This window comes from Apis laboriosa, unplaced genomic scaffold (genome assembly GCF_014066325.1).
Source record: "Apis laboriosa isolate Shangri-la unplaced genomic scaffold, ASM1406632v1 scaffold125_cov141, whole genome shotgun sequence".
Classification (NCBI taxonomy): domain Eukaryota; kingdom Metazoa; phylum Arthropoda; class Insecta; order Hymenoptera; family Apidae; genus Apis; species Apis laboriosa.
In genome coordinates this window covers 1,193,206-1,219,526 of record NW_025221145.1, presented here as the reverse complement: position 1 = coordinate 1,219,526, position 26,321 = coordinate 1,193,206, and the positions used below count along the sequence as shown (strand labels likewise).

General features: G+C 22.9%; 1 protein-coding gene across 1 annotated transcript in view; it reads left to right on the top strand.

Annotated features, from left to right (window-relative positions):
• Nucleotides 1-26,107, top strand: part of LOC122720318 — a 32,805-nt gene extending 6,698 nt beyond the window's left edge. Inside the window, exons 2-4 of the mRNA XM_043946940.1 lie at nucleotides 18,945-19,070; nucleotides 21,673-21,808; nucleotides 25,996-26,107. Of these exons, the coding sequence (XP_043802875.1) occupies nucleotides 18,945-19,070; nucleotides 21,673-21,808; nucleotides 25,996-26,037 (304 nt within the window). The 3' untranslated portion in view covers nucleotides 26,038-26,107. The remainder of the gene's footprint in view (nucleotides 1-18,944; nucleotides 19,071-21,672; nucleotides 21,809-25,995) is intronic.
• The last annotated feature ends 214 nt before the right edge of the window (nucleotides 26,108-26,321 follow it).

Here is a 26,321-nt window from a genome sequence, read left to right as displayed (position 1 = left end):
AATATGGCAACATTTGGAAATCTTATTTCATTTATCGTTATTTCTATTATTAAATATATTTTATTAATATGCCATAAATAAAAAGCAATTCTTTTTATAAAAAAATTATAAATGTAAAGAATAAAAATTATAAAAATTTCATTCATAGAATGTTGTATTTTAACTAGATTATTATCGAAGATAGAAGTCTTCGATATTTTTCTAGCTAATAATTTGAATAGAATTAATCGTCGTGATAGAAATAATATAGATCAAAATCTATTTATGAATTATGAATCTGTTGGTTCAATAGTGCAAAAATTGCTTTGGAATTGGTTCGATGATAGCTTTACTTCGGTACAGATGCTGGCTAAGAATTTCTTGAACAAACAGCGATGAAATAGACGCGATGAAGACTATTCGATACGAGGATATTCTTCATTTTCCTTTGTTTCTTTCTCCTCTATTTTCTGGAATGGCGAAACATTTCGCGAATTATTCGTTGTACTAAATTCCAAGTCACATCAAAACAATTTCCGTCATCGACTATGTCATTGAATTAAGTTGCCTTTGAAAAGTGTCGACATTATCAATGTAAACTTTACTTTAGTAAATCGTATTGTCTAATCATAATATATTTTGTGTTTAATAATAGCCTTGTTTCTTAATATGTAACTGTCTAAAATTCTTCTTAAATATATAAACAAAACGTTCCAGCTTATATCTTTAATTGTCGCATTTATTGATACTTAAATTAATAATTTAATTAAATTTTATTTTAAATTGTATGTCAGTACAAATAAATGATTGAAAAATAAAAAGATATTATATTAAATAGAAATATTATGATAGATTTCTATTTTTCAAAATTTAATATTCTTAAATTGTATATAAATAAATGATTGAATAATAAATATTAAATCTTTATTTTTTAAAAATTTATATTAATCTTATCAAAAAGATATATTGATTTTTGTGTATTATTTGTATATTTGTAATTGCATATAAATAATCCAGATTTTATTATTTTCATAGCTTTAATAATTCTGATATTTTAAAATATAACAGAATTTTTTTTAATATTTTTTTAATATTTTTAATTTTTTGTGTTAAAAATTTGAATAATTAATTTTTTTTATAAGTAGACTAACTTTTAAATAATTTTTATGCTTTTTTACGATATAATCATTGATTTAACGAGTATTTATTTATTATTAGTATTTATGTTATAAAAAAATATAATGATAAATTTGAAAAATATTTGAATTTTTGAAAAATTATCAAATTTCAGTTTATGAAATTATAATATATCCTACTTGAAATTTTTGATCGAATCTTAAACTATTTTAGCTGTTAAACTTTCAATAAGTTTTAACAAATATATAAAATTTAATTTTCATTTATAATTTAATGTTTTATGAAAATATTTTTTAAATACAAAAATACAAGTAATAAAATAAAATAATTATATTTTTCAAAATATTATTTATTTATTATTATTTTAAAAATTATATTATTACTATAATAAAGAATTATATTAAATATATTAAATATAATATAAATATTAATAAAATTAATAAATAAATTATTGATTTTTGAATGTAATTTATAAATAAAATTTAAATATTATAAAAAATACCGAATTTATTTCTGATTATGTCTGATTTCAATATTTATAATTATAAAATGTAATTCTTTATAATTTCAATTCCTTTTTATTATTTATCATTAATTAATATTATTAATTAATTTAACATGATTTGATCATAATGCTCAAGAAAAGTAAAACTTTTATATTTTAACAGAAATATATTTTTTATTTCGATCAAGATGAATTCCAAAAAAATCAAAATATAAAGAATTCAATAGGATTATCATTTTTCTTTAATTAAATATTCTAATGAAATGTTAAATGTTAAATCATAACTTTTAATTAAAGATTTAAATATACAATATAATAATATTTATATAAATATTTAAATTCCTGCAACTTCTCTTTTTTTTGTGCATTGCATATTTTAACAAAAATTTAACCAAAACTCTTTTTCTTCGATTTTAAAGATTATATTAAGTTCTTTTATGAATTAATATCGTTAGTAATATTTTACTAATTATAAATAAAAATTTTGTAATGTAAATAAAACTATAAAATATAAATTGTAAAAATAAAAAATTATAATTCGATCATTTCGATAAATCATCAATTTCGACAAATAATCATTTTATAATTATAAATAATACATATCATATTTTTATTATTGATTTTATTACATTTATTTCTATACTTATTCTTTTTATTTTTTATATGTCTAAAATATATATATTTAAAATTAAAATTTTCAAATTATTCACTCAACTCTCTATTTTGTGAATTTTTTTTTTTTTAATAATTATATAAATATTATACATATATCTTGTAACATACATCTTATAACTATAATAATGTTGTAATTGTATATAATTATATACATAATATTAATACTTATAATTTTAATATCATTATTATAATATATAAAATATTATAAAATATCTTTATAAAATAAAGCGGAACATTCTGTTTTAAAATTAATAGAAATATCACGCGTATAAACCGGCTCGCAGAATCAATATATAACACGATTCAAAAGACTGTTCGATAACACTGGGGTCCTTTTATATTAGAATTTGCCACTTGCGGGGGAATATGGTTCTCGTGTTGGGTGCCCAGATTATGAATTTTGGTGACAGGGTTGCGCATCAAGTTAATCCACCCCTGTGTCCGGGTGCGAGAATGATGCATCCCTCCAATGGATGATGTAATCATTCATTCGAGGGGCGATAGAACAGCCGAAACGAAAATTACTTTCTCGAATGTGCAAGCAGTGACGAGCAATTTAAGGGAGCATCATCCGAAAGAGGGAGAAAAGGGGTGGTCGATTTCGTTCTCCCGGATATACAAGACAAACATTGTGATTTGAATGGCAATCGGAGGTTAAAATTACGTCCGCTTTGAGGACTCATGCAATTAAGAACAATTAAACGTGAAAATTAAATAATTCGGAACAGCTCATTTATTTTTGATTATTCATCATATTTGATTTTTTTTTTGTTTAAAAAAATTAATGAAAATCTATAATATGATCGAAAACTCGTAAAGATTTAGAAATCAAAAAATAAACTGAAATTTTTATAGTATTTAAATTTTCTTTTTCTTTTTATTTAATATTTAAATTTTTATTTAATTTCTATTCTAAAATTTTATTTAATTTTTATTAATTTTATTTTCAAATTAAAAAGCGCAAATATATATATTACAAAATAAAATCTTCCTAAAAAAGATGCTTTCGAAAACTATTTTTCACTGATATATGTTGGTTTCATAATAAAAATTAATCTCAGATGGTTATTCACGAAATAATATCCATCTAAAAAAAATATTTTCGATATGAACTCTCATTTTACTTCCAAATATACTATACTACTCTAAGAATCTATAAAATTTCAAAAATCTAAATATTAAGTTATCTTCAATTATTTTTTTTTATATATTTCTAAAAATTTTTTTTTATTAATTATTATTTATTATTATTTAAATTTTATTCATAAATTTTTATCATTATTATTTATATATTAATTCAATATTTTTCAAATTTTATATCAAAAAAATATTTTATCCAAAATAATTGAAAATTTATAAATAAAAATATTATAAATTATATAACAAATTAATAAAATAATATAATGAAATATAACGAATTAATAAAATATATATAAAAGATATTTAAAAAATACCGTTATCATGAAGAAATCATTAATTAAATATTAAAATTTTAATCTATATTAAAAATGTTAAAAATAATCTAAAACAATAAAAGAGTTTTAATGCTAAATTTATAAATTAATGTTAATTATATTAAAATTATTAAATAATTTATTTATTATTAAATTTTTTTTAAAATAACTATCTTTTTCTTATATATTTATATTAATGTAATATTTTTGAAACATTATAAATAATCATAGATAATAAAATAAAAATAATGATTATATATGGATTTTCAATAAAGAATTTTCAGTTAAATTCGACTTATTAACGTACTTTATTAAATTTGATTTATTAACATACTTTATGAATATATCGATCCTCTAAAATGACAACTTCATTAATTTTAAAAATCCAATAAAAACGATTTTTAATAAAAAACTAATGTTGTTTTTATGAACAGCATAATTGTTACAATATATTCATATGCACAATTTTAAAATGATTTAAACTTTGTATAAACAGTATAAAAATATATAATGTATAACATATAAAAATATATAAAAATTATATAATGTAATAAATAAGTTTTTTTTATTTATATCAATAATTTTATCATTCATCTTTAAATAATTTCCTTTCAAATCAAGATTTATTTCATATTTCAAAATTCCATCTATCTATGAAATATAATTTATATATAATATATAATATTTATTTACAAAATTTATTTCAATAATATATAAAATATTTTTCATAAAGATAATTAAATTTATAATATAATATAAATGACTAATAATAAAATTGTTTTATCTTCAACTATCTACAACTATTTAATCAATTAGTTTTTAAGTTTAGAAAATAGAATATTTTTCAAAAATAAAATATTTGGCTATATAATAATTCTTTTGAAATGATTTATACAAGTTATAAATAAAAATCAAAAAAAATTAACTCAAAATATATAAATATAATATACAAATTAATACATTTATAAAATATCTTTGAAAGATCGATTTTAAAAGCCAAATAAACAAAACTTAACAAAAATCATCATCAAATCATAAAACTTATTTAATTGAAGTTCGTATTAGATAAAATAAGACAAAAAGATAGAGCGAAATAATAATATAGCGAAGTTAGAGCTATCTGATTTCATTTTCGTCCCGCTTTATCCAATGCAAATTTCAATTACATATGGTTTAATAAATAAATCTCAATTGATATTTTTATACATAACTTTTATATGTATTTTAGTCTCCAAAATAAATTCTTCAAAGATATTCCAATATATTAATATTCTGCATATATATTTCCTACAATACTTCATACAAATATTTTAATATTATAAATAGAATATCAAAAAGCTTTTAAAAATTACAATTTAAATATTATCATTGAAATGTTCAAACTAGAAGAACGAATATCATTTGAAATAATGCAAGATGAACGATGGAATAGATGATGCCCATTGAATTATTTCTCTGTTTTGTGTAAAGCTCTAACCACGTTTAATCGAACCGCATAACCAAATATATCTACGCGCAAGGAACTGCCATACCGAAATAGCACTGTCCCGCAAATACACACCAATGTTTGGTATATATATTATATATTGGTGCCGGTGCAAAGTTTTCGCGAATCAAAATAGCGTTCGGTTTTACGCGAGGCTGACAGCACTTCGTCACGTGCTTCGTTTAATGGAACTCGCTCTAAGAGTTATTTCAAACTTATGTGTCATGCATTCTAGTTGCGCACAAATATAACTCCGTGCACCGCGCGTGTGCTGGTGCACGATCGTACAGGGGAAAACGTGTCCGATTGGCGATGATTTCGCATATGAGTATGCACATTCTTCTTCATGAACCGAAGAAATGATCGGAAGAGAATTAACACATTTATTGTTGATATTCAATTTTTATTTTTCAGTTACATTATAATGTTTCTCAAATTTTTTTCGAATTATAAATTTCTTTTATAATATTTGAATGTAAGCTATGATTCAGTCTCCTGTATATATGATAAGAGAAATTAAAAAAAAGAAAAATAATATAATTTTAATAAAATGACTAATGTTAGAGTTAAATAATGAAGGGATTATTCTGAAATTTCTATAAAATATAACAATATACTTATAATATTTTATTTATTTATTTTAATAATATTAAAATAAATAAATGTTAAAAGTTAATCAATCTTAAATATTTAATAACATAATATTTATATATATGATGTACATNTATATATATTTATATGTATATACATATACATATCATATATGAATATGAAATAAATAGATGTCAATAAAAAAACAATAAATATAAAAATAAAATATAATACATATATAATAAAAATATAATATATTATATTAACAAAAATATAATTTTACATTTATTATAATACATTATATTTCGTTTTATAATTTAAATTTTTTTTCATATTTTTATATTTTATGCAACTTTCGTACAGTTATCGGTCGCAGTCATGACTTAATCTAATCCTATATGATATAAATTATGTTAATTAATATTAATAATATTTAATTTAATTAAATATTAATTTATAATAATTATAAATTATATGTATTTTATAAAATATTATTATATTATTTTTCCGAAACTCCTGAAATATTTGTTTTTATCACAAAATTTTTTATTTCATTGATTGGTTTTTCATTCAAAAGTGGTTTTTCATTCAATTAATATGTAACTATATCATTTCTAAAGATTAAATGGATCTATCTAAAGTTTGTATATATAGATAATACTTAAAAAAATTTTAATTAGAAATCATTTGAAATATTTTAAGAGATATAAAGAAATAGATTTAAAGAGATATGCAATATTGTTGATTTAAAGGAAACTTGATAAGATGAAAATTTTTTTTATTTTTTATTTTAAAGTTTTGAAAAAGTAAAATACTGTGGATTTTTTGAAATTTGAAAAAATAATAAAGTTTATAATACTGAATAATTGTATATTATCTCCGATAAGAAAATCCAATAATATTTCTAATGGGAATATTTATTTTTTCTTGTTATTAATATAACTTTTTATGTTTGCATATTGAGTTTGCAATTTTAAGAAATTATTTTATCATTCATTTTATTATTCAATATTTTATTATTTATTCTTATTCTTATTCTTTATTCTTAAAATATATATTAATAGAATATAATAGATATGCCTACAATAAATATGCGAATGATAGAATTTCATAAAATGACTTTTAAAAAAAATGTCATTAATAATATATTAATAAAAAAAGAAAATTTAATTCTTAATAAATTATTATTTTTTTATTTTTCAAAATTAAAAAAATTGTACATTTGAAAATCTATTTGTTTATGTTATCATAAAAATTTTTTTTATTATATTCCATTCATTTTTATCATTTGATACAAAATTTTACTGAAAATATTGTATAACTTTATTATTTTATAATTTTAATAAAAAAAAATATAAAAATAATATTAAGAATGTTCCTGAATATTTTATTGAATGTTTCTTATAAAAATTTTAACTTTTTACAAAAAATTTATAGATAAAAAAAGTTTCAGTTTCATCCAACTTTTTTAAACTTCCATTGTATATTTGTATATTCCTTTAAACTAATACACTATGCAGAAAAATAATAAAATCTATTATGTCTTAATCTATGTATTAATCTATCTGTGCTTTTTTATATTTTTTATTTGTATTTTTATATTTTATAATCATAAAATCATAAATAAAAATTTTTTTATATCCAATTTAAAAGATATTTATGCATTACGTAAATGCAATTTAATTAAACAAATTCTACTTATTGATATAGTATATAAAATTGAACTGTGCTAATTATTTATTTATTATTAGTATATATTATTTATTTTTAGTATAAAATTAAAAACCAAATTTAGATAATAAATGCATTATTTTATTGAAATTAGGTAGTAGAAAATAAAAACAATTGTAATTTATTAATGAGAAAAATAGCAAGAAATAATTCCTATAAATAGATTAACTAAAACTAGTGCAATAACATAGTATCAGAATATTTATAACATATTGATTAGCAAAGAAAATCAGACTTACAAAGAATGAATATATAGATATGTAATTTCCAAACATTGTAAAGAGTTAACTTAGATGTAATGTATTCAAAAAGCTTTAATGTGAATAAATTCGGTTTCGATGACAAGTTTAAGAATTGTAACTTTTTTCTACTTGATTAAATAGTAATATTTAAGTTAACTTTGATGTAGTATAATCAAAACATTTTGTGAAAATTAAAATGAAAATTATAGAATTATGAATTTATAAAACTATGTAAATACAAATTAATTTAAAAAATTGTTTTATTTTCTTTAATTAATTTATGAAATTATTTCTCAATGATCTTATTTTACAGAATATAATAAAATAATAACTAATAAATATAATAAAATAAAATAATAACAAAATATAATAATAATAAATATAATAACTTTTATATTATTATATCATTTACTTTTATTACATTATTTTTCTTAATTTAATCATTTTTATTATTATATATTGGCAAATTAAAAAATTGTAATTAGAATAAAATAAAATCATTGGAACAATTAATGCTTAATTTATAAAAAATTGCATATATTAATAATAAAACAATAAAATCAATAAAAATACGTAAAAAAAAAATGCAAAATTATCAAAATTCATTGGTAAATTTGGATTGGATTTACAGATTGGATTACAATATCGAAAACAATTTGTTGTACCCGATGTTTTAATTATTAATTATTTTTTTCAATAATCATAATCACGTATCTAAATATAAAAATTTCTCAATACTTCACACATCGATATTAACTTAATTTTGCAATAATAACTAATATTATAATACTATAAAATTTTTTAGTGTGTTGCTTTATATTTCGCGACCATTAATTTTTGTTGTTTGCAATTATAATTGAGAGTTTTCGTCACAATTTATTCATTGAAAACACAAGGACATGTGTTCATTTAGGCATATATTTATTTTCTATTCCTATCCGTATTATGAAATTTATCAAATTAATTCAATATAACAAACATTATAAATTATAATATATATATATAAATAATGTTTATTTAATTAATAAATAATATTATATTATTTATGTCGTCAACTTGACACCTCTACGCAAATTTTTGAAGCTAATTACACCACGGGAGACTCTTCCATGAAAACGCTTCAACTTGATGAAATTATTATCTGAAGACAAGATAAATTAGAATCAAGTAATAATATTCCATGTACTTTCAATCAATGAATTGCTGATTAGCAATATTGTTAGTTTCGTTGTTGTCTCGAAAATCCATCATTTTTTATCAAATCGAAAAGTATATAAATTATAAAAGTATATAAATTCGTCATAATCATTATTGATTCATGATATATTTCTGATACTATTTATTTATATATTTATTTTTTGCTTATTATTTTTAAAAGATATTATTTTTGAAATTTTAATAGAAATTTTAGTAGAAATTTTGATATTTTTTCATATTGTTTTGTAAAATTTCATTCTAGGTTATAAGCTAATTACATTGTTAACAATTATCTGATTTTCTAATGTAATCAATATTTTTTTATAAATTATAATATGCTGAATACAAATTTGCAAAATTTTTTCCAGAATCTGTAGTTTTGAAAAAAAAATTTAAAAAAATTGTAATTTTTCAATTTTGCATTTTTTAAAAAATTAAGTTTTATTAAAAATCTAATCTAAATTTATTAACAATATAAATTAATTAACAAAATAAATTATTAACAATAATAAATGAAAAATTAATCTTTATTTAAAATCTATTAATTATAAATTTTTTGTATTATATATAATAAATAAAGAATTTTTTCTTAAATTTTGGCAAATTTTGAAAAATTATTTTTATCTAAATCTAGTGTTAATTTATTATGTTAAGTTGCTCTTGACACAAAATAAATTCTTTGAATAAAATGTTATAATGAAATATGAATATGAATATGAATATGAAATATGAAATTATAATAATATTATGATCTAAATATGTTTAAATAAAAATCAAAATTAAAAATATATCAAAACACTCTGTAAGTATTTTTTAATTTATAAAAAATAAGAATCTAAAAAAAAATTTAAGTATATTATGCGATAGAACAGAATTTTTTTACTAAGAAAAGCATAAAAGAAAATTACAAAATCATTTTTATTTTTAATATATAAATACATTACATATAAATACATTTTTAATATAATACAATTAGACAAATACATAGAAACAATAATACTCAATGAAGACATTTCGATTCGTTATGCGACAAACGAAGCAATTGTTATTATATCATTATAATTGAGTATCATATTATATATTTATTATAAATATTGTAAAATTTTTCCAAACTATTTCTTTTTTATATTAAGAATAAGAATAATTTTATAATTTTCTTTAATGCTTTTCATAATAAAAAAGAGTTTATTCTATGGCATAATATGATTAGATTTTCTTTTAGACTTTTTTGATAATTTACTTTAGGAAATGTAATCTCAATCACTTTGTTCTTGATATGATATATATTTTCAAGAATATTCTCTCGAACAATTTTCTAAAGATTTTATTTAGTTTGTTTTTTTTTTTCTTTAAAAAGTTATTTTTAGTTATTATTATTAATTATTAAAAATATAGAATTTATTTTGCAATAAAAATTTATTTTATCTTATATATTTTATATATTATATATTTTAGTTTTCTGAGTACTATTATTCATAGAAAAAAATATATCAGATAAAAATTGAAAGAAATAATAGTGTAGTAACTAGTAAATATATTCTTGCTTATTATTAATTCTTTGTGAATGATTGCATAAAACTCATGAACATATGAAAACATATGAAAGTCAACTTTGTTTTTTTAAATAGAATTATATTTTTTAATAGATGATTCAATACAACTCGACATTATCATTATAAAAAAGTATACCTCTATATAATTCATATATGCCAACCAATATAAAAATTATTAATTTAATATTTAGATATTTCGATTTTAATTTTATAAAATTTATTATAATATATTTATATTAAATTTAGAAATGAAAACATAAATAAGGGAATATTAGTTTGTGTGTTCTTTATTTTTTATACAATAAATTTTATAAAATTCGAAGTATTTTCTAAACTAATAATTTTTATGAAATATCATAAAAATACATTATATTAAAAAATATAAAATATTATTCCATTTAAAAAAAAAGATGACTTTCATATAACCTTTATGCATTTACTCACAAAAGAACTAGTAATATTATAATATACTCTCCTTAATACTATTTATTAATTTTCATATGAAACATTTTTCACTGGAAATAATAATATTCGCTCGAAAAAAAATTAAGATATCAAAATCTAAAATACTTTAGATATATCTTAACATTTGATTACTATTGATTAAAAAATTTGCTGAAATGGCGAAATTTCTTTTCTGTCTATTTATTTTATAAATATATATATAATATATATAATTATATATACAATATATATAGATATAGTAGGCACTCTATAATCCTCCATTCAAAATTTTAAATAAACTCCATTTGGACATACAAAATTATGAAAATGATTAATTACTTTGTAAATAATTATTTTTCCATAATATATTATAAGCATATCACTATCTGTGTTGTACTTTTACATGCAATATAATAACGGTATCAATATAATCCATTTTTTATGGATACTATAAATAAAATTCGAATAATTTTATTATATATTTTATTATATATATATTTAGTTGTAATAAATATATAAATAATCAAATTATAAGCAATCTAAATTTGTGTTTAATGAAATGAAACGAAAATAAGATAAAAATTTATTTTTATTTTACTAGTGCACTACTTTATTTAATACAAACTTGAATTGCAAACTTGAATTTATTTATAATATAATAAATTTATAATATAATAAATTGTTTCTTAACATTAATATTTTTATCAATAATATTATATTAATATTTTTATCAAGTTTTGTTTGTTTTCACTTTTAAAATCAATGTAAATATATTCGTATTAATATTTTGTAATATATTAGTATATTAGTATATAGATATTAAATTTATTTCAATAAGCAATACATTGTTTTTACTTTATAAATTATTTTCTATCGTATTCGAATTTTAATATATTCATTACTTATTATATATTAAACTGTGTTCATATTTTATAATCTTAAAATAAATCTCTCCTTAAAGTCAAATTTATTAAAGCCAAAAAAAATTTTTGATATTCAAATATAATTTTTTAATATATATGCTTGAATCAAACAAAAAATAAATCTCGAAAAATTAAAAAAAAAAATTAATAAATTAAAAACAATATCACGAACAACTTGCGAATCAGCTCATGGCGATTAGTTCGGTTTTCTATATCGAATGCCAAAACTACTCTAGTAATCTATAAACTTAAAAATTAACATCTTATGAGATTGCAGTTCTAGAAAAATTTAATGTGATTATCTTCAATTTTCCAAAAAAACGCTCTAAAAAAACTTTTTATTTCTTCTATTTTCAATTTATTTTTATAATTTCGAGTAAAGCATAGTCTTTTTTATTATCAAAATTCGTTTTCATTAACTTGTGGAATTTAAAGAACCAATGATGATAATGAAATATCATGAGGAATACAAACTATTCGACAATTCTTTTCCTTGTGATGCGATATATGGATGGAAGAAAATATTTCTAAAAAATTTTCTACTCTCCGAGGATGCACTAATTAGATCAGACATTGAAAAACGAAAAATGTAATACAAATACCGAGGAATTTAACTATTTTTGGGACATAGTCCTGACATCGGGTTATGAGACTATTTCCAAGTGAAATGAAAAGAAAAGAGATGTTTTCGACTCTACAATTGAATTTCGACACAATCAGTCTACACAATCAGTCATCCTCCCTCGCATGCGTCTTCAAAGTTAGCATCTTACGACGCGCAGCAGGAACTTACGTATTGCGCGAGTCTGCATAGTTGGAAAAGCCTGAGAGTAATCCTGTTTCACGCAGCTCTTTTGCAAACTTGTTTCCCTCGGAGAACTGTTCTCGTGTTTTCTTCGTTTTGATTATTCTATCCTTTAGGTAGAATAATTATCAATTATTTCTTATGTTAATTAAGTTTTCAATTAATCAATTGAGCAAATTTTGTTAATTGTTTTTCGTTGATTGAAATTCTACTATACAATAATATACATTGAAATGATTAATAATAATTTATTAGTTCTTTTAAGAATAAAATTTTTTGAGGATAAGAAAAATTTTTTTAATAAAATATATTATTTTTTAATTTTTTATTAAAAAATATAATTTGAGATTTATTTCATTGGAAGAAATTATTCATATTTAATAATTAATTTAAGTATTATGTACATGTGTATATCAAACGCAAAAGAACTAACTAAGAATTAATAATATTGATAATTATTAATATTAGTAATATTAGTGATATTAATATTATCAATTTTATTATTCATTTTCTAAAATATATTATATCATTGTAGTTTTTTATTTTCAAATTTTAAATTGAAAAATTTTAAATTGATAAATCTTTGTAGAAATAGAACAATTTAATTCTAGAAACATAAAAATAATTTTATATAAAATCAATATCAGTAATATTCTTTGCTAATTCCTAAAATCAGCACAAAATCCTATATTTCTTTTCTTAGAAATCAACTTCTATTAGAAGTTTTCTCACCCTTATCATTTAACCAATGATCTCTCATTTATTTCGTCTAAATTACTTCCTTCATTCTATGAAACCAATCAATAATCCCAAAAACAATCATCAAAAGAATCACAATTATTCTCAATATGTAGTCTCATGATAACATCATCATCAGATTAATTCCAATTCACAATTTCATCCCAACATCGACTATCCTCCTTAACTTCTATCCTTTCAATGCTATTGAAAAAATAAAAAAATGCTGATAAAAAAAGAAAAAAAATTTATATATATATAATAACCAGATATAAATAGCCAGAAAAGGAATACCAAGTCAATAGAATTGAAAATGAATGGAAAAAATTCTGCGAAAGGAATAATTCGAACATTTAGCGCTGATGCGATTCTGTCCAAAGAGTATCCCATGAAGTAGTGTTCCACGGCGCTGGATCTATTGGTCCACGAAATATGTTCCACTGTGTAAAAACCATATGAATAATGGGATGGCATATCGTGCATCAGTATGCCGGTGACTGTTGGCCCAGGTCAAATTGACTTGAGCGTTTCCATGGCAACAACTACTCAGACTTCCGGCTGGTCGATATCCTACCAACTTGTATTTTGCGGCGGACCTCGCTTGTCTCTCTCTTGTTCTCTGCTTCTCTGGTCCTATATCCATCTCTCACTAACCACTTCTGCTTTCCTCTCTCTTGTTCTCTCCTTTTATATGTTTCTCTCACAGCTTGTACTAGCATCTCTCTCTCTCTCTCTTTTTCTCTCTCTTTCTATCTATCTATCTATCTATCTATCTATCTATCTATCTATCTATCTATCTATCTATCTATCTATCTATCTATCTATCTCTATTTCTCTATCTCTCTTATTCTGGTTCTTTGCTGTCTGTCAACATACCTATTTCTCTCACTCGCAGTCATTTACTCGGTTCACGAAGCATTTCTCTCACTCTTACGCTCGCTTACTCTCTAGAATCTTTTTCTCCTTCTCTGCAATCCTCACTCGGTTCACTCTCTCCCATCAATGGCCCGTGATTCTCCTCCGTTCTCCAAGCTTTTCCAAAGAAAAAGACGAGGCCTGACCTGGCTGATAACAGGCGTGGCCTCAAGAGGCCCCCTTTTTTCTGAGATACTCTGATAAATATTCCCGGTTTGCTCGAGTTTTATGCTTGGGATTTCATTGACTTTTATAGATGATAGCGAAGTATTCGATCAAAGATAGAAAGTTATTAGTTGTGTATTATGAATTTGAAGATATGAAGATCAAATTACATAAAATTCAACTGAAGGTAAAGTAGGATATTTGGAATAAATGATTGTAATAATCCGAAAGAAAAAAAATATAATTTAACATAGATCTATTACTTAAAATGATATAGAAATTTATAATATAGAAGTTTAGGCAATTATTATTCATTTCATAGTTGAAAATTCAAATTTTAATTAATATAAGATCTATATTTAATTTTTATTTATTTAAATTTTTTATTTATTTTAATTTTATAATATTTGATTTACAATTAATACTCAGATTCTTTTTAATTATTATTCATTTTATAATAAATAATTCAAAGAATTTGAAATAGGAAAATTAATTAATTTTATATTTATCTTATTAATTTTATGTTTCATAATTTGCTTAAAAAATTACTTAAGAAAAATTTTATTTTTTATCTAGCGTAATAAAAAATTACGATTAAATCGAAATAAAAAAGCTGGTTAATTATATTAAATTAATCTATTTCATTTGAATTCTATTTTATGGCATATATAATTAAATTTTCTTATATAATTTAAAATATTCACTTTATATATCACGTCTTAGTTAATTCAATTCCTTTATGACAAACATTGTATATTTTATAAAATTTTGTATTCAACAAAAATAATTATGCATATTACAACGAGTGATTAACGACATTTATTTGCTACATTTTTACTTTTTTTAATTTTTTTATATTCTATAAATTTAATACAATCAAAATATTTCTTTCTAATCGAAGATAATGAATGTTCATATATGTTCAAATATATTCATATATTTTTGAAAATAATAGAATGTAATGTATAAATTCTTAAATTAATTCTTGATTTGATCTTACGTTAAAACTTTTTGTTTGGATTCCAAACAAAATTAAATCTTAAAAGTGACCCGTTTCTTCATTCAATGCAAGATAAATCGCTCATCTAAATATTTGAAAACGAAAGGTTATTATTAAGCACTGATAAATCCTTTTTATCTTTACCTTTATCTTGGAAAATGTTCCACATATTGTTCTTTCGCTTTAATGCAGTTTTGGTTTAGTTCATTGCTATAATACTTATCATATATAAGTATACCAAATCATTTATTACGAATAAATATATGATTTTCTTTCATATTCAATAAAAAAATAGAAATATGCTATTAAAATTCATTTATTATATTTGAATATAAGTTCTCATTATAAATGTTGTGCGAAATTATTTTAACTTTGAAAAACAAGAATAATTACAATAAATTATAAAAAGTTTGTTCTTAAATATAAAAACATAAAAAAAGTAACAAAAAAAAGAAATAATAATGATAATAAAATAATATTCTTGTGTACAATTAAGACATATTAGAATTCACAATTAAAATATAAAATTCGCAGACAATACTCCATATTTTAACTCGATATAATTGAACTGAATATATATTGAACATATTTCAATTTGTTTCATTGAAATACATTGATCAACTTGTTTAATTGAAATACATTGATTCATAATAAAAATTTCATGAATAAAATTCACAATTATAATTCACAAATATGTTACATTTAATCATAATCGTCATTCAATTTTTTTTCTTTTTTAAACTATAATAAATATCTAATAATAATCATATATACTTATTCCACGATAATTAAGATATATTGGATTTGATTAATATTATTTTTAACGAACTTATAAATCTTAAAGATTTTACTAAGAATTCAGTCACTCTATATGCAATTAATAATAATTATGATCTTATTTACAATATTCGAGATATATTAAATTATTAGATCATAATTAAATAATATTTATAAATAATATTTAATAAAATCATATGGATTGACAATTTTTTAAGAATTTCACTATTTTATGTATCTATATCGATTTAATAATAGTTACAACTATATTTACTATATTTGAGATATAGTGAATTACTTAATTTATTTAATTTTTTTTTCAATTTACTTAATTTTCAATAAAATTATAAATATTACAATTTTTTAAAATATTTGATAATTTTTAAATAATATTTAAAAATTAATTTTAATATTTAAAATTAATTATAATTATATTAGATATATTGAATCTGGTAGATCACTTGATTAAATAAATCAGATCAATCATCAAAATCTTTTATTATTTATAATATAATAGGAAATATAAAACTCATATAATCAACTCATTTAATTATTATTTTAAAATCTGATTGTGTTTTTAATTAAAAATATATCAATGAATTTATTATCTAAATAATATGATTCCAATATACAAAAATATCTAAATAATTTAGTATTGTTTGAAAGTTTATAAAAACATTAGAATTAATATCAATAACGAATTCCAACATAAGTATGAATGCTAAAAATTTTATAAAATATTAAGAATACTTTAAATATTTTAATATTTTAAATAAAATATTCCAAAAAAAATATCTCCCAAAATGATACAATTTATATTCAAAAATTTAATTCTGCGATGAAAATTTTAAAACTTATATATCATTAACATTCTAAAAATAATATTTATAAATGTTTTTCAACACGGTTTTTTCATCTAATATTAAACAAAATTTAAAGTTTTTATCAATATTCTTCAATCTTTTTGAATTAGCGATATATTTCAAGAATAAACAAGATATTTTCACGACATACCATAATTTTTAAAATGAAAATTTTTATTTATTTAAAATAATAACACATTTTTTATTATTAATTGATTTATTATTTATTTAAAAAGTAAAAGATATTTAAAAAAGATATTTTAAAAATATATTATATGATATATAAATATATAAAATAAAAAATATATAAATATTTTATTAATAAATATATTAATATTAATATATGTATATTATTATAATATTAATAAATTATACTAATAAAATATTAATTTCGATAGATAGAAACAATATTCTTTTAATTGTTATTTTGATTGGTACAGATATTTCCCAACATCATTTATACATATTAATAAATACCAAATACTTTTATGCATAGTAAAATTTTAACAAGAGTAATATATTAAAAAACATTTAAAAAAAATAATAATCCAAGTACATAAGTTTTTAGCATATGAATGTTTACAATAGTTTATGAAAAAGAAAAAATTATCTAATTTAAAAATCTTGATTTTAATGAAAGTTTGTATATATGTAGAGCAAAATTAATTATATGGAATAATTTTTTTGTTAACGGATTCTGTTTTTTAAAATCAATCACAAATTTTAACATTTTATCATATTTTATAAAATATAATTTTGTTTGGAAATTTTTTATATTAATTATATATATATATTAATTATAGAATAAAAAATTTTATAATTTAAAACATTTTATAACTTGAAATTTTTCTCTATTTCATATTATAGAATTAAAAAAATTAAAAACATACAAAAACTTTAAATGATTAAATTCAATTTCATATCTTAAAATAATATTCCGATAGAAAAAATTGCTCCATATATTCATTATGCTTTACATGCTTACATGTACAATTTTATTAAAAATAAAAAATTTGTTTAAGAAATTAAAAAATTAAAAAAAAATTTTTTAAATAAAATTTTTTAAATATGTAAAGTATAATAAGCTATTTATATTTATTTGATGCAATTTTTTTAAACCGAAATTAATTAAAAGAATTAATTAAAAGAAATGAAATCAATGCAAAATTTTTTTACATTTTAAACATAACTTTTTAAAAAGAAATAGAAAAAAATTTTAAATTACAAGAACACAATATTATAATAAATAAGAAGAATATACAATAATACAAGAATATACAATAATAGAGTATAATAATAATAAAATGTCATTTGTTTCTTGCAGTTCATATAAGTTTTATGAATTTCAAGTTACAAATATCTCTTAAATTAATGATTTTTTAATATAAATAATAATAAATAATATATTAATACTTTTTAGGAAGTAATGAGATGCATGAATTACAAGTACAATAGAAATTATACAATTCTATTTAAAAAATTAAAATTGATCTTTATATAATTTTCATTATAGAAGAATCGTCATCTATAGAAAAATTATAATAGTGTATATAATCTATTTTTTTATCCGTACAATTCTTGTAAAAATATTTTTTTAAAAAATATTTTATTATATATATATTTAAATAAAATAAACATATTTCTATATATTGTTCCATTAGTCTTGAAAAAATTAAAATTATTATCAAATAATTGCGACTAAATAAATTTTTTGATTATGATGCTCTCTTAAACGCTTGATCACATTCTGGACATCTTGCGCAGTACAGGTGTTCGCAACAGGCGGCTTGGACGAGTCAAAAGAAGGTGTGCCCGAATTGCGGCGTGGCGAGTATCACCATCGATACCCGGAGAGAGAACGATACTCGACAAAGGCACGTGGACATACAGGTAACGATGCATCCGTCTGTTGGCAGTATAGGCGCGTGAATACGATTATAGAACGTGCGAGGACGGCAGGTGAAACTCATCAATTGCTGCTGTTTTATCCATGTGTCTTTAAGAACGTGAAATAATAAAGAAAGATCAATAGAAGGAACGACAGGTAAGAAGGAGAAGAATAGATCATCCGTTTTCGTATCTATCTCTAGAATGACGGATATCCGGATATCCAATTACTGAATTCACTCAAGAGACGTTAATATAGAGATCTGCAAAAGATGGTTATTCAACGACATTTGGCGGTCATTTGATGAAAAATTGAAAAAATAGTTAAATCAATTTTCCAGAATGTCAATAAACCGTCCTATTTTTTTTCAGGATTAATTTAGTAGCGTTTATTTGAAACGAGAAAGTTATTATTATATATAACGAGAATGAAGGATTTGTTTAGTAAGAATACAAACTACATAAATACATTTGATAATAATAATTCCCAATTTATGATGTATTTTGTGAACATTATATAATTACAAACTAATTTGTGTATTTACGAAAACTACACAAGAGATTTTATTATTAAATATTTTATTATAAATATTATATTAAAAATTATCTAATGCAAATACAAATAACTACATATTATAAAAAATTATTATCATGTATTTTTTTTTCTGTAATTTTTGTAATAATTAAATTAAATTAAAATATTTTATATTTTATTCTGAAAAAAATTATAGATATATTAATTTTTCAGTATACTCATACTTATATATTAAATAAATTGAAGAATTTGAAAATTTAATAAATTTAATATTCAAATTCAAATATATATATTATTTGTTATATTTAATTTTTTTTATTATAGATCAATTAAATTGATATTTATTTTGTATTTCAAATAAATAAAAAATTATATATGCAAAATTATTGGATATATTAATTTTTAATTATAAAAATCAATGTTATTACGAGATAATTTATAAATAATATTAATAATAAAATTTATTTTATATTTATGTATGTATTAATTTTTTTAATGAAAATTTATATAAAAAGAAAATACAAAATTTATAATACTACTCTGTTTAAAAAGAATAAAAAATTATGTTAAAGATAAAAACAAATAAAATAATATCATAAGGAAATTAATAAACTTTTTCATACATATGTAAATTAATTTAAAATTAATGAATATATTAACTGATTTATGAATTTTAAAATTTTAATATAAATTTACATTTATATTTATCAAATTTAGTCTTTCTTCTATGAAATGAAATTAAATTAATTTTTTATTTATAATAAGAAATCCAAAAAATATATTAATTAATTTTTAAGCATAAATATATTTTGTAAACTTTGAATTTCTAAATACGATATATAAATTTTGAAATTTCCAAAATTTAATATATTTTTAAAATTAATTTATAATTAAATTAAATTTCATTAAATGAAAATTTATTTTGCATTTATATGAATACAATATTAAAAGAGATTATTATATTATTTCTTAAATGTTCTTTCTTTTTTTTTTCTTTTTCTGTCATTTCATTATTCATTCCTTTATCTCTTACTGCTACTGTAAAGACAACTTATTAATTTTTAAACTTTAGCATAAATTTATACAATTTTCAATAATGTTCATTTTGTAACTTGAAATATCAATTATCAAGAAATAAGATAACGAAAAATTATTGAAATCATTCGTTTGTGCAAAATATACTGCGACACCATATCTCCAAATATATGATAGTTTTAAATAGTGTTGGTAGTTATATTACAGGGAAAGCACTATGTGACAGAATTTATTTTCAGTTAGAATCTATTATTCAAGAAAACATCGTCACATTGAACCAGTATATTATTAATCTATAATTTAATTAAAATATTTCTTTAAATTGTGAATTTAATGAAAGTAAAGTGAAAATTAATAAAATATTATGTACTATTATTTATATTATGGATATAATGGATATAATATCTTAAATTTGTCAATTATTCTTTTAATTATATACTTCATATTTTTATAAAAATTCATAATTTTAAAAATTTATTTAAAAAAATCTTTATTATTTTATGTATATAATAAAAGTTTTTCAGTTCTAAGTAATAAAAGTCTTTCAGTTCTGAAATAAATATCATGAAACATAAAAATTATTGTTCAAATTTAACATCAAAGTATCATTTTCAAAATAATATTTAAATTAAAATATTTAAATTAAAAAAATATATGAAACAGCTTATAACGTATATTCTTATAATTTAAATTATAAATTTATCATTTCAAAGAAAATTTCTTCCAAATTTAATAATTCTTCTAAATCTATAAATAAATCAGAATATATAAAAAATCTTATTTTCCATCAAATTAACATTGATTGACAAGTTTGATATGCTATTAGAATAAAATTCTTTGTTATTCAAATAATATTATCGATATAGGCAACGATAATGTATGTGCATTAGATCAAGATTCCAAAAAATTTCAATAGGAAATCTTTACAGTCTCAATAATACGTTGAAAAGAAAAAGGAACGATTCGCAGAAGTAGGATTTCGAACTGTCTCACTCTCTTTCTGTTTCATTCTTTTTGTTATATATCCATACATAGAAATTTTTTGTGGACGGAGGATGGCGAGAATCGTCCAACGGCAACCAGCTACCCCGTCAGAGCAGCGCCAGCAACCCTAAGACCGAGCATTGCAGAATGGAGGCAAAAGCGCAGTAGCGGTGAAGAGAGAGACAAGGTAATGCGTGGCGGGGTTGAGTTTCTAGTAGATGGAAACGGAGAAGCGAAAGGGTAGGAAGGATGGTTAGAATGCCAGAGAATCGACCTGGGATGGGGTTTGACAAAGAGAAAGCTACCTAGAACGAGAGGCAGAAAGAGAGAGAGAGAAAGAGAGTAGGCGAGATCGAAGCGTGTGGGTGGCAGAAATATAGGGTTGGTTAGAGAGGATGAATATATATCGCAATCGGGGGCACTATGTCGCGCCAGTAGCGTCAACGTGAACTCCCTGCTTCTATCTCTCTCTCTTCTTTCATTCGATACATCTTTCTCATTCCCTCCTCTTGTTCAACTGTACAAACTTCACTTTCCTACTCTCTATCTACCTATGTACATTTCTATCTTTCTCTTTTTCATTTTATTTCCATCCTGCTCGTCGTTAATATGAACAGAGAAGATGCTGCACGAATCTTGAATCAGTGTTGGTTCTATGTTGATACTAATATGTAATGGTGGTAGTGTTAGATGTAGTAGATATCCTGCAAAGACCTCTTGCTTGAATGTCCTGGTAGTGCCAACGCGTCGCATTCTCTCTATTTTCCTATCTCTCTCTTTGTTTATATATTTCTCTTTTTCTTTCTCTTTCCGTCTGTTTCCTTTCTTTCTTTCTATCATATTGTTTCTTCTGAAACTCGACTTTTTCGCTCATCTATTTCTTCATCCTTTCTTCGTCTCTACTAAAACTTCATACATTAGGCAATGGCACCTGCGACGATGCTCTCTTACGATTGATTATAGTAATAATATTAATAGTAGTAGTGCAATGATATATAATCATATAGAAAGTATATATATAGAAAGCATCGACAGAGAAATGTTTTGACTACCTCTCGTTGCTATGATTTCTTTCTTTCTTTCTGCTGTCATATATAATCCTGTCACTCTCTGCTTATTCATCTCCTTTGGTTCTTTTTTTTATTTATTTTCCTGTATGTATGGACGAAGAGAACTTACTATTCAAACTAACACTGGTCATAGTATAATCAAATGATCCTGAATATGTAGACAACAATAATATATATGTAATGCATTAGTGGCATTGATATATAATATATATAACAACTCAACAGCCTAACAAAGGCCTCGTAGTAATCGGATGATATCCTGAAATTTTTCCGTTCCACTCTGTCATTCATTTCTTCCTTTTTTCTTTAACATCTTTCTTTTTTCATTACAATTCGTTTGAATTTCTCGGTCTCACTTCAATTTGCTAGTCTTCTCAGAACCACGATGGAAAGACGCATTCTATAGGTCTCTCATGGACAGAATGATGATAGTTTATGTTGACTGATCCCAGTGGTAGGTATATAATGTCAAATTGTGGTAGTGTATATTCGATCTCGGCCGATGTTAGTGTTTGTGTAAAACGTGGCGCGACTCTTTCACGTATATGTGTATGAGTGCTTTCGTATATAATACATATATGTTATATCTATGTATGATAACAGCGTCTCTCTGCAAAAGTATCTTGTTGGCTGCCTTGCTAGTAGCATCGTGAAAATCTTCTCTTTCTCTCTTTTACAACCCTCCCTTATTATACTCTCGTTCGTGTTCAACCCTCTTCTGCTTTGCTTTCTTTCTTTCTACTTCTCTCTCGAAACTTCACGTGCCATCAACGAGAAAAAAAGAGCCGGTCTGGGTGATGTCATGAGTGGTGGGGCTAGGTTTATGTTAACCCATCGTCAGTATGAGTGATGCTTTCGCTGGTGTTAGCTAGTGTACGTGACACGGAATCCCTGCAATGTGTACGGTGGACTACGTTGGCTGATGGTGGTATAGAAGGTATAGTAGGTATCCTGCAAAGGCGTCTTGTTGGCCGTCTGGCTGATCAATACCTATCCAACCAGCGACCCTCTGCCCGCACCCTATGCCCACGGGGCCGTGGATCGTGCCTACATCTCTAACCACCCCTGAACTCGCCACCGCTACCACCACCACCAACGTCGCCACCACCATCAACCTTCTGCCACCACTACCACTCGCCACTCGTCACGACTACTACCCCCGCTATTCAGAAGAGCGGTAGTAATGGCAGCAGTGGCAGGAACGACAGCACCCTTGCTCCTACTTTCTGGCCCCTACCGACACGCGTTGACCCCTACGCAATTTACATCGCGGCCTCCATAAAGTTAATTGAAATTTCCGCCCGCCACAGCCGAACCAGTCGACGCCGCTGCTGTAAAGAGAACTCTCCTGTTAGATCGTCGCGTGTCTTACGAGGTCGCGTTGTTTTGCTCGATTTTCGGGAGACAGGGTTGGGACGGTCAAGGTAGAGAAAATTATAAGGGCGTGTTACAAGAGAATAATGACAATTCTTTATGGTTTGCTTATGGAAAGCTGGTGGGTGTTTATAAATCGTGAATGTCTCTACGGACGTAAAGTTTATTTACTAAGTAATAAAAGGGTGAATAGACGTGCGTCCGAAATTGAATTATCGAATAATTCTTCGAATTTTATTTTTAATTATTCGCAATTTTTAGGTGTAATACATGGAAATTATCTATAAATTAAAACATTGAATTTTGAAGAATTTTGGGATTTCAAATACTTAAAATAGACGAAAATTATTGTTGATCAAATCTGTCGATTATTAATATTTCATAAGAGTTGTGAAACAGGAGAACCATTTAACCCAATTGAATTCGCATTTTATTTCATCAAATCTATAGTATATGCTAGTAACTTTACAACTTATAGGACAAAATTGCATATATACATTGTTTAATTTATTAAGATCGGGCAGTGAAATAATAAAAGTTGTATAAATACAACATTATTGACGAACACAATTTATTGATGTTATAATTATGATTTTATTAAATTTCAAAAAATTACAATAATATCTTATAAAAATCTACTATAATAAAGTATTAAATGTTACTAGCATATACTATAGATGTTAATTAATTTATTATAATGTTTTAAATTTTATAAAATTATACAATCAGGAGATTAAAGGAAAAAACGAAATATTAAACAAATTCTTGGAAATTCATTTTTATAATATTAAATAAAAATTACAAAAATTGTAAAAGAAATAATTGATATAATTTATTATGTTTATCTAATGTTTATCTTTTAAATCAATAAGAAATGCTTTCTTCTATATCATTATTTTTTTAATCTTTTATAAAAATAAAAACGTAAAAATAAAATTTTTCATTTCTCTATAATTTAATCTGCAAATGACTAATTTTTAAAATTCTATTAATTTTACATTAAGAATCACATAAATAGCCCAACATACACGAATGCATGAAAACCGCGAATTATCCCTGGACAATCCCAAACCCAATCCTATATTTCTTATTATTCCACCTACCAAATAATTGTATGCCAAACCGCCGCATAAATTTGATAAAGAAACCATATACTCTTCTCATTTTCAGTGGTAAGCATCAATAGCATTCGTTAAAACCGCGGAATTTAATCCCCTATTCGCAAAAACCTGTCTCGCAATAAGATGTTCTGAATATCGTTTGGTCGCAAACGAAAGGTTCCGATATGCAAACTGGTGGCTATAGTAGGCCGTTCCGATGGTTGGAAAGAGAAGAAGTATGGAGGGGAAGGTTAGGAAGGCGTGGTGGGTGCATGTGCGCCAAAAAGTAGAGCCAAGTTTTGTGGCAGGTGTCGGTATAACAGTGGCACGCGCACGCTCCTTCACACCGGTACTCTTCCTCTTCCTCACTGATTTCCTCTCTTTCCATCTCCATTCCGTCTCTCTTTATTCTCGCTCTATTCACGACTCTCTTGCCTCTCTTTTCCTTCTCCTTTTCCCCTCCCTCACTGCTATCACGCTATCTTTCTTCCACTTTCGTGGACGCTACAATCGCTAGTGTGCAGATCCTCCCTACTTTTCCTTCTTTGTCACTCTACTCCGTTTCACCTTTGTCGTTGTCTTTGTTGTTCTCCTTTTCATCGAGAATTTTTTTCGTCCATTTTTTTCGCTTTCTTTCTCCCTCTCGACCTATACTCCCACCCTACGCAGCATCTTCTCCAGCTTGGTTACCCCACCAGAGTTGCCCTCGTGTCTCTCCTTCGATTCAGCCTGTTTTACTGCTCACCTTCCTTCTTAAACCGATCTCTTCTCTCGCTCTTTATTTTCTTCTTAGTTTTGTTTTTCTATTTTCTTTTTTTTTTTTTTTTTAGTCTTCCACTCGTTCACTTTCCTCCAACCTTCCCCTTCTATAGCTAAAGCGCCGCCACCGGTTACTCAGTCGACTTCTTCAACGGCTGCATCAGTTTTGATCTCAGATGGCTGGCTTGGCGAGACAGGTGCCGGCGATTATTATGACTGGCTTATAGGTAACGAGTCGCCACCGCCACCGCCACCGACATCGTGTATCCACCATCTATATGCCAAACGTCGTCCACTAATCCCGCACATGCCACATTGTCGCGCTTCTTTCGCTTTATTTTGTAGCACGGTATCTGAACGCGAGAACAGGTGGCCTAGAGATCGACCAAATCCACCG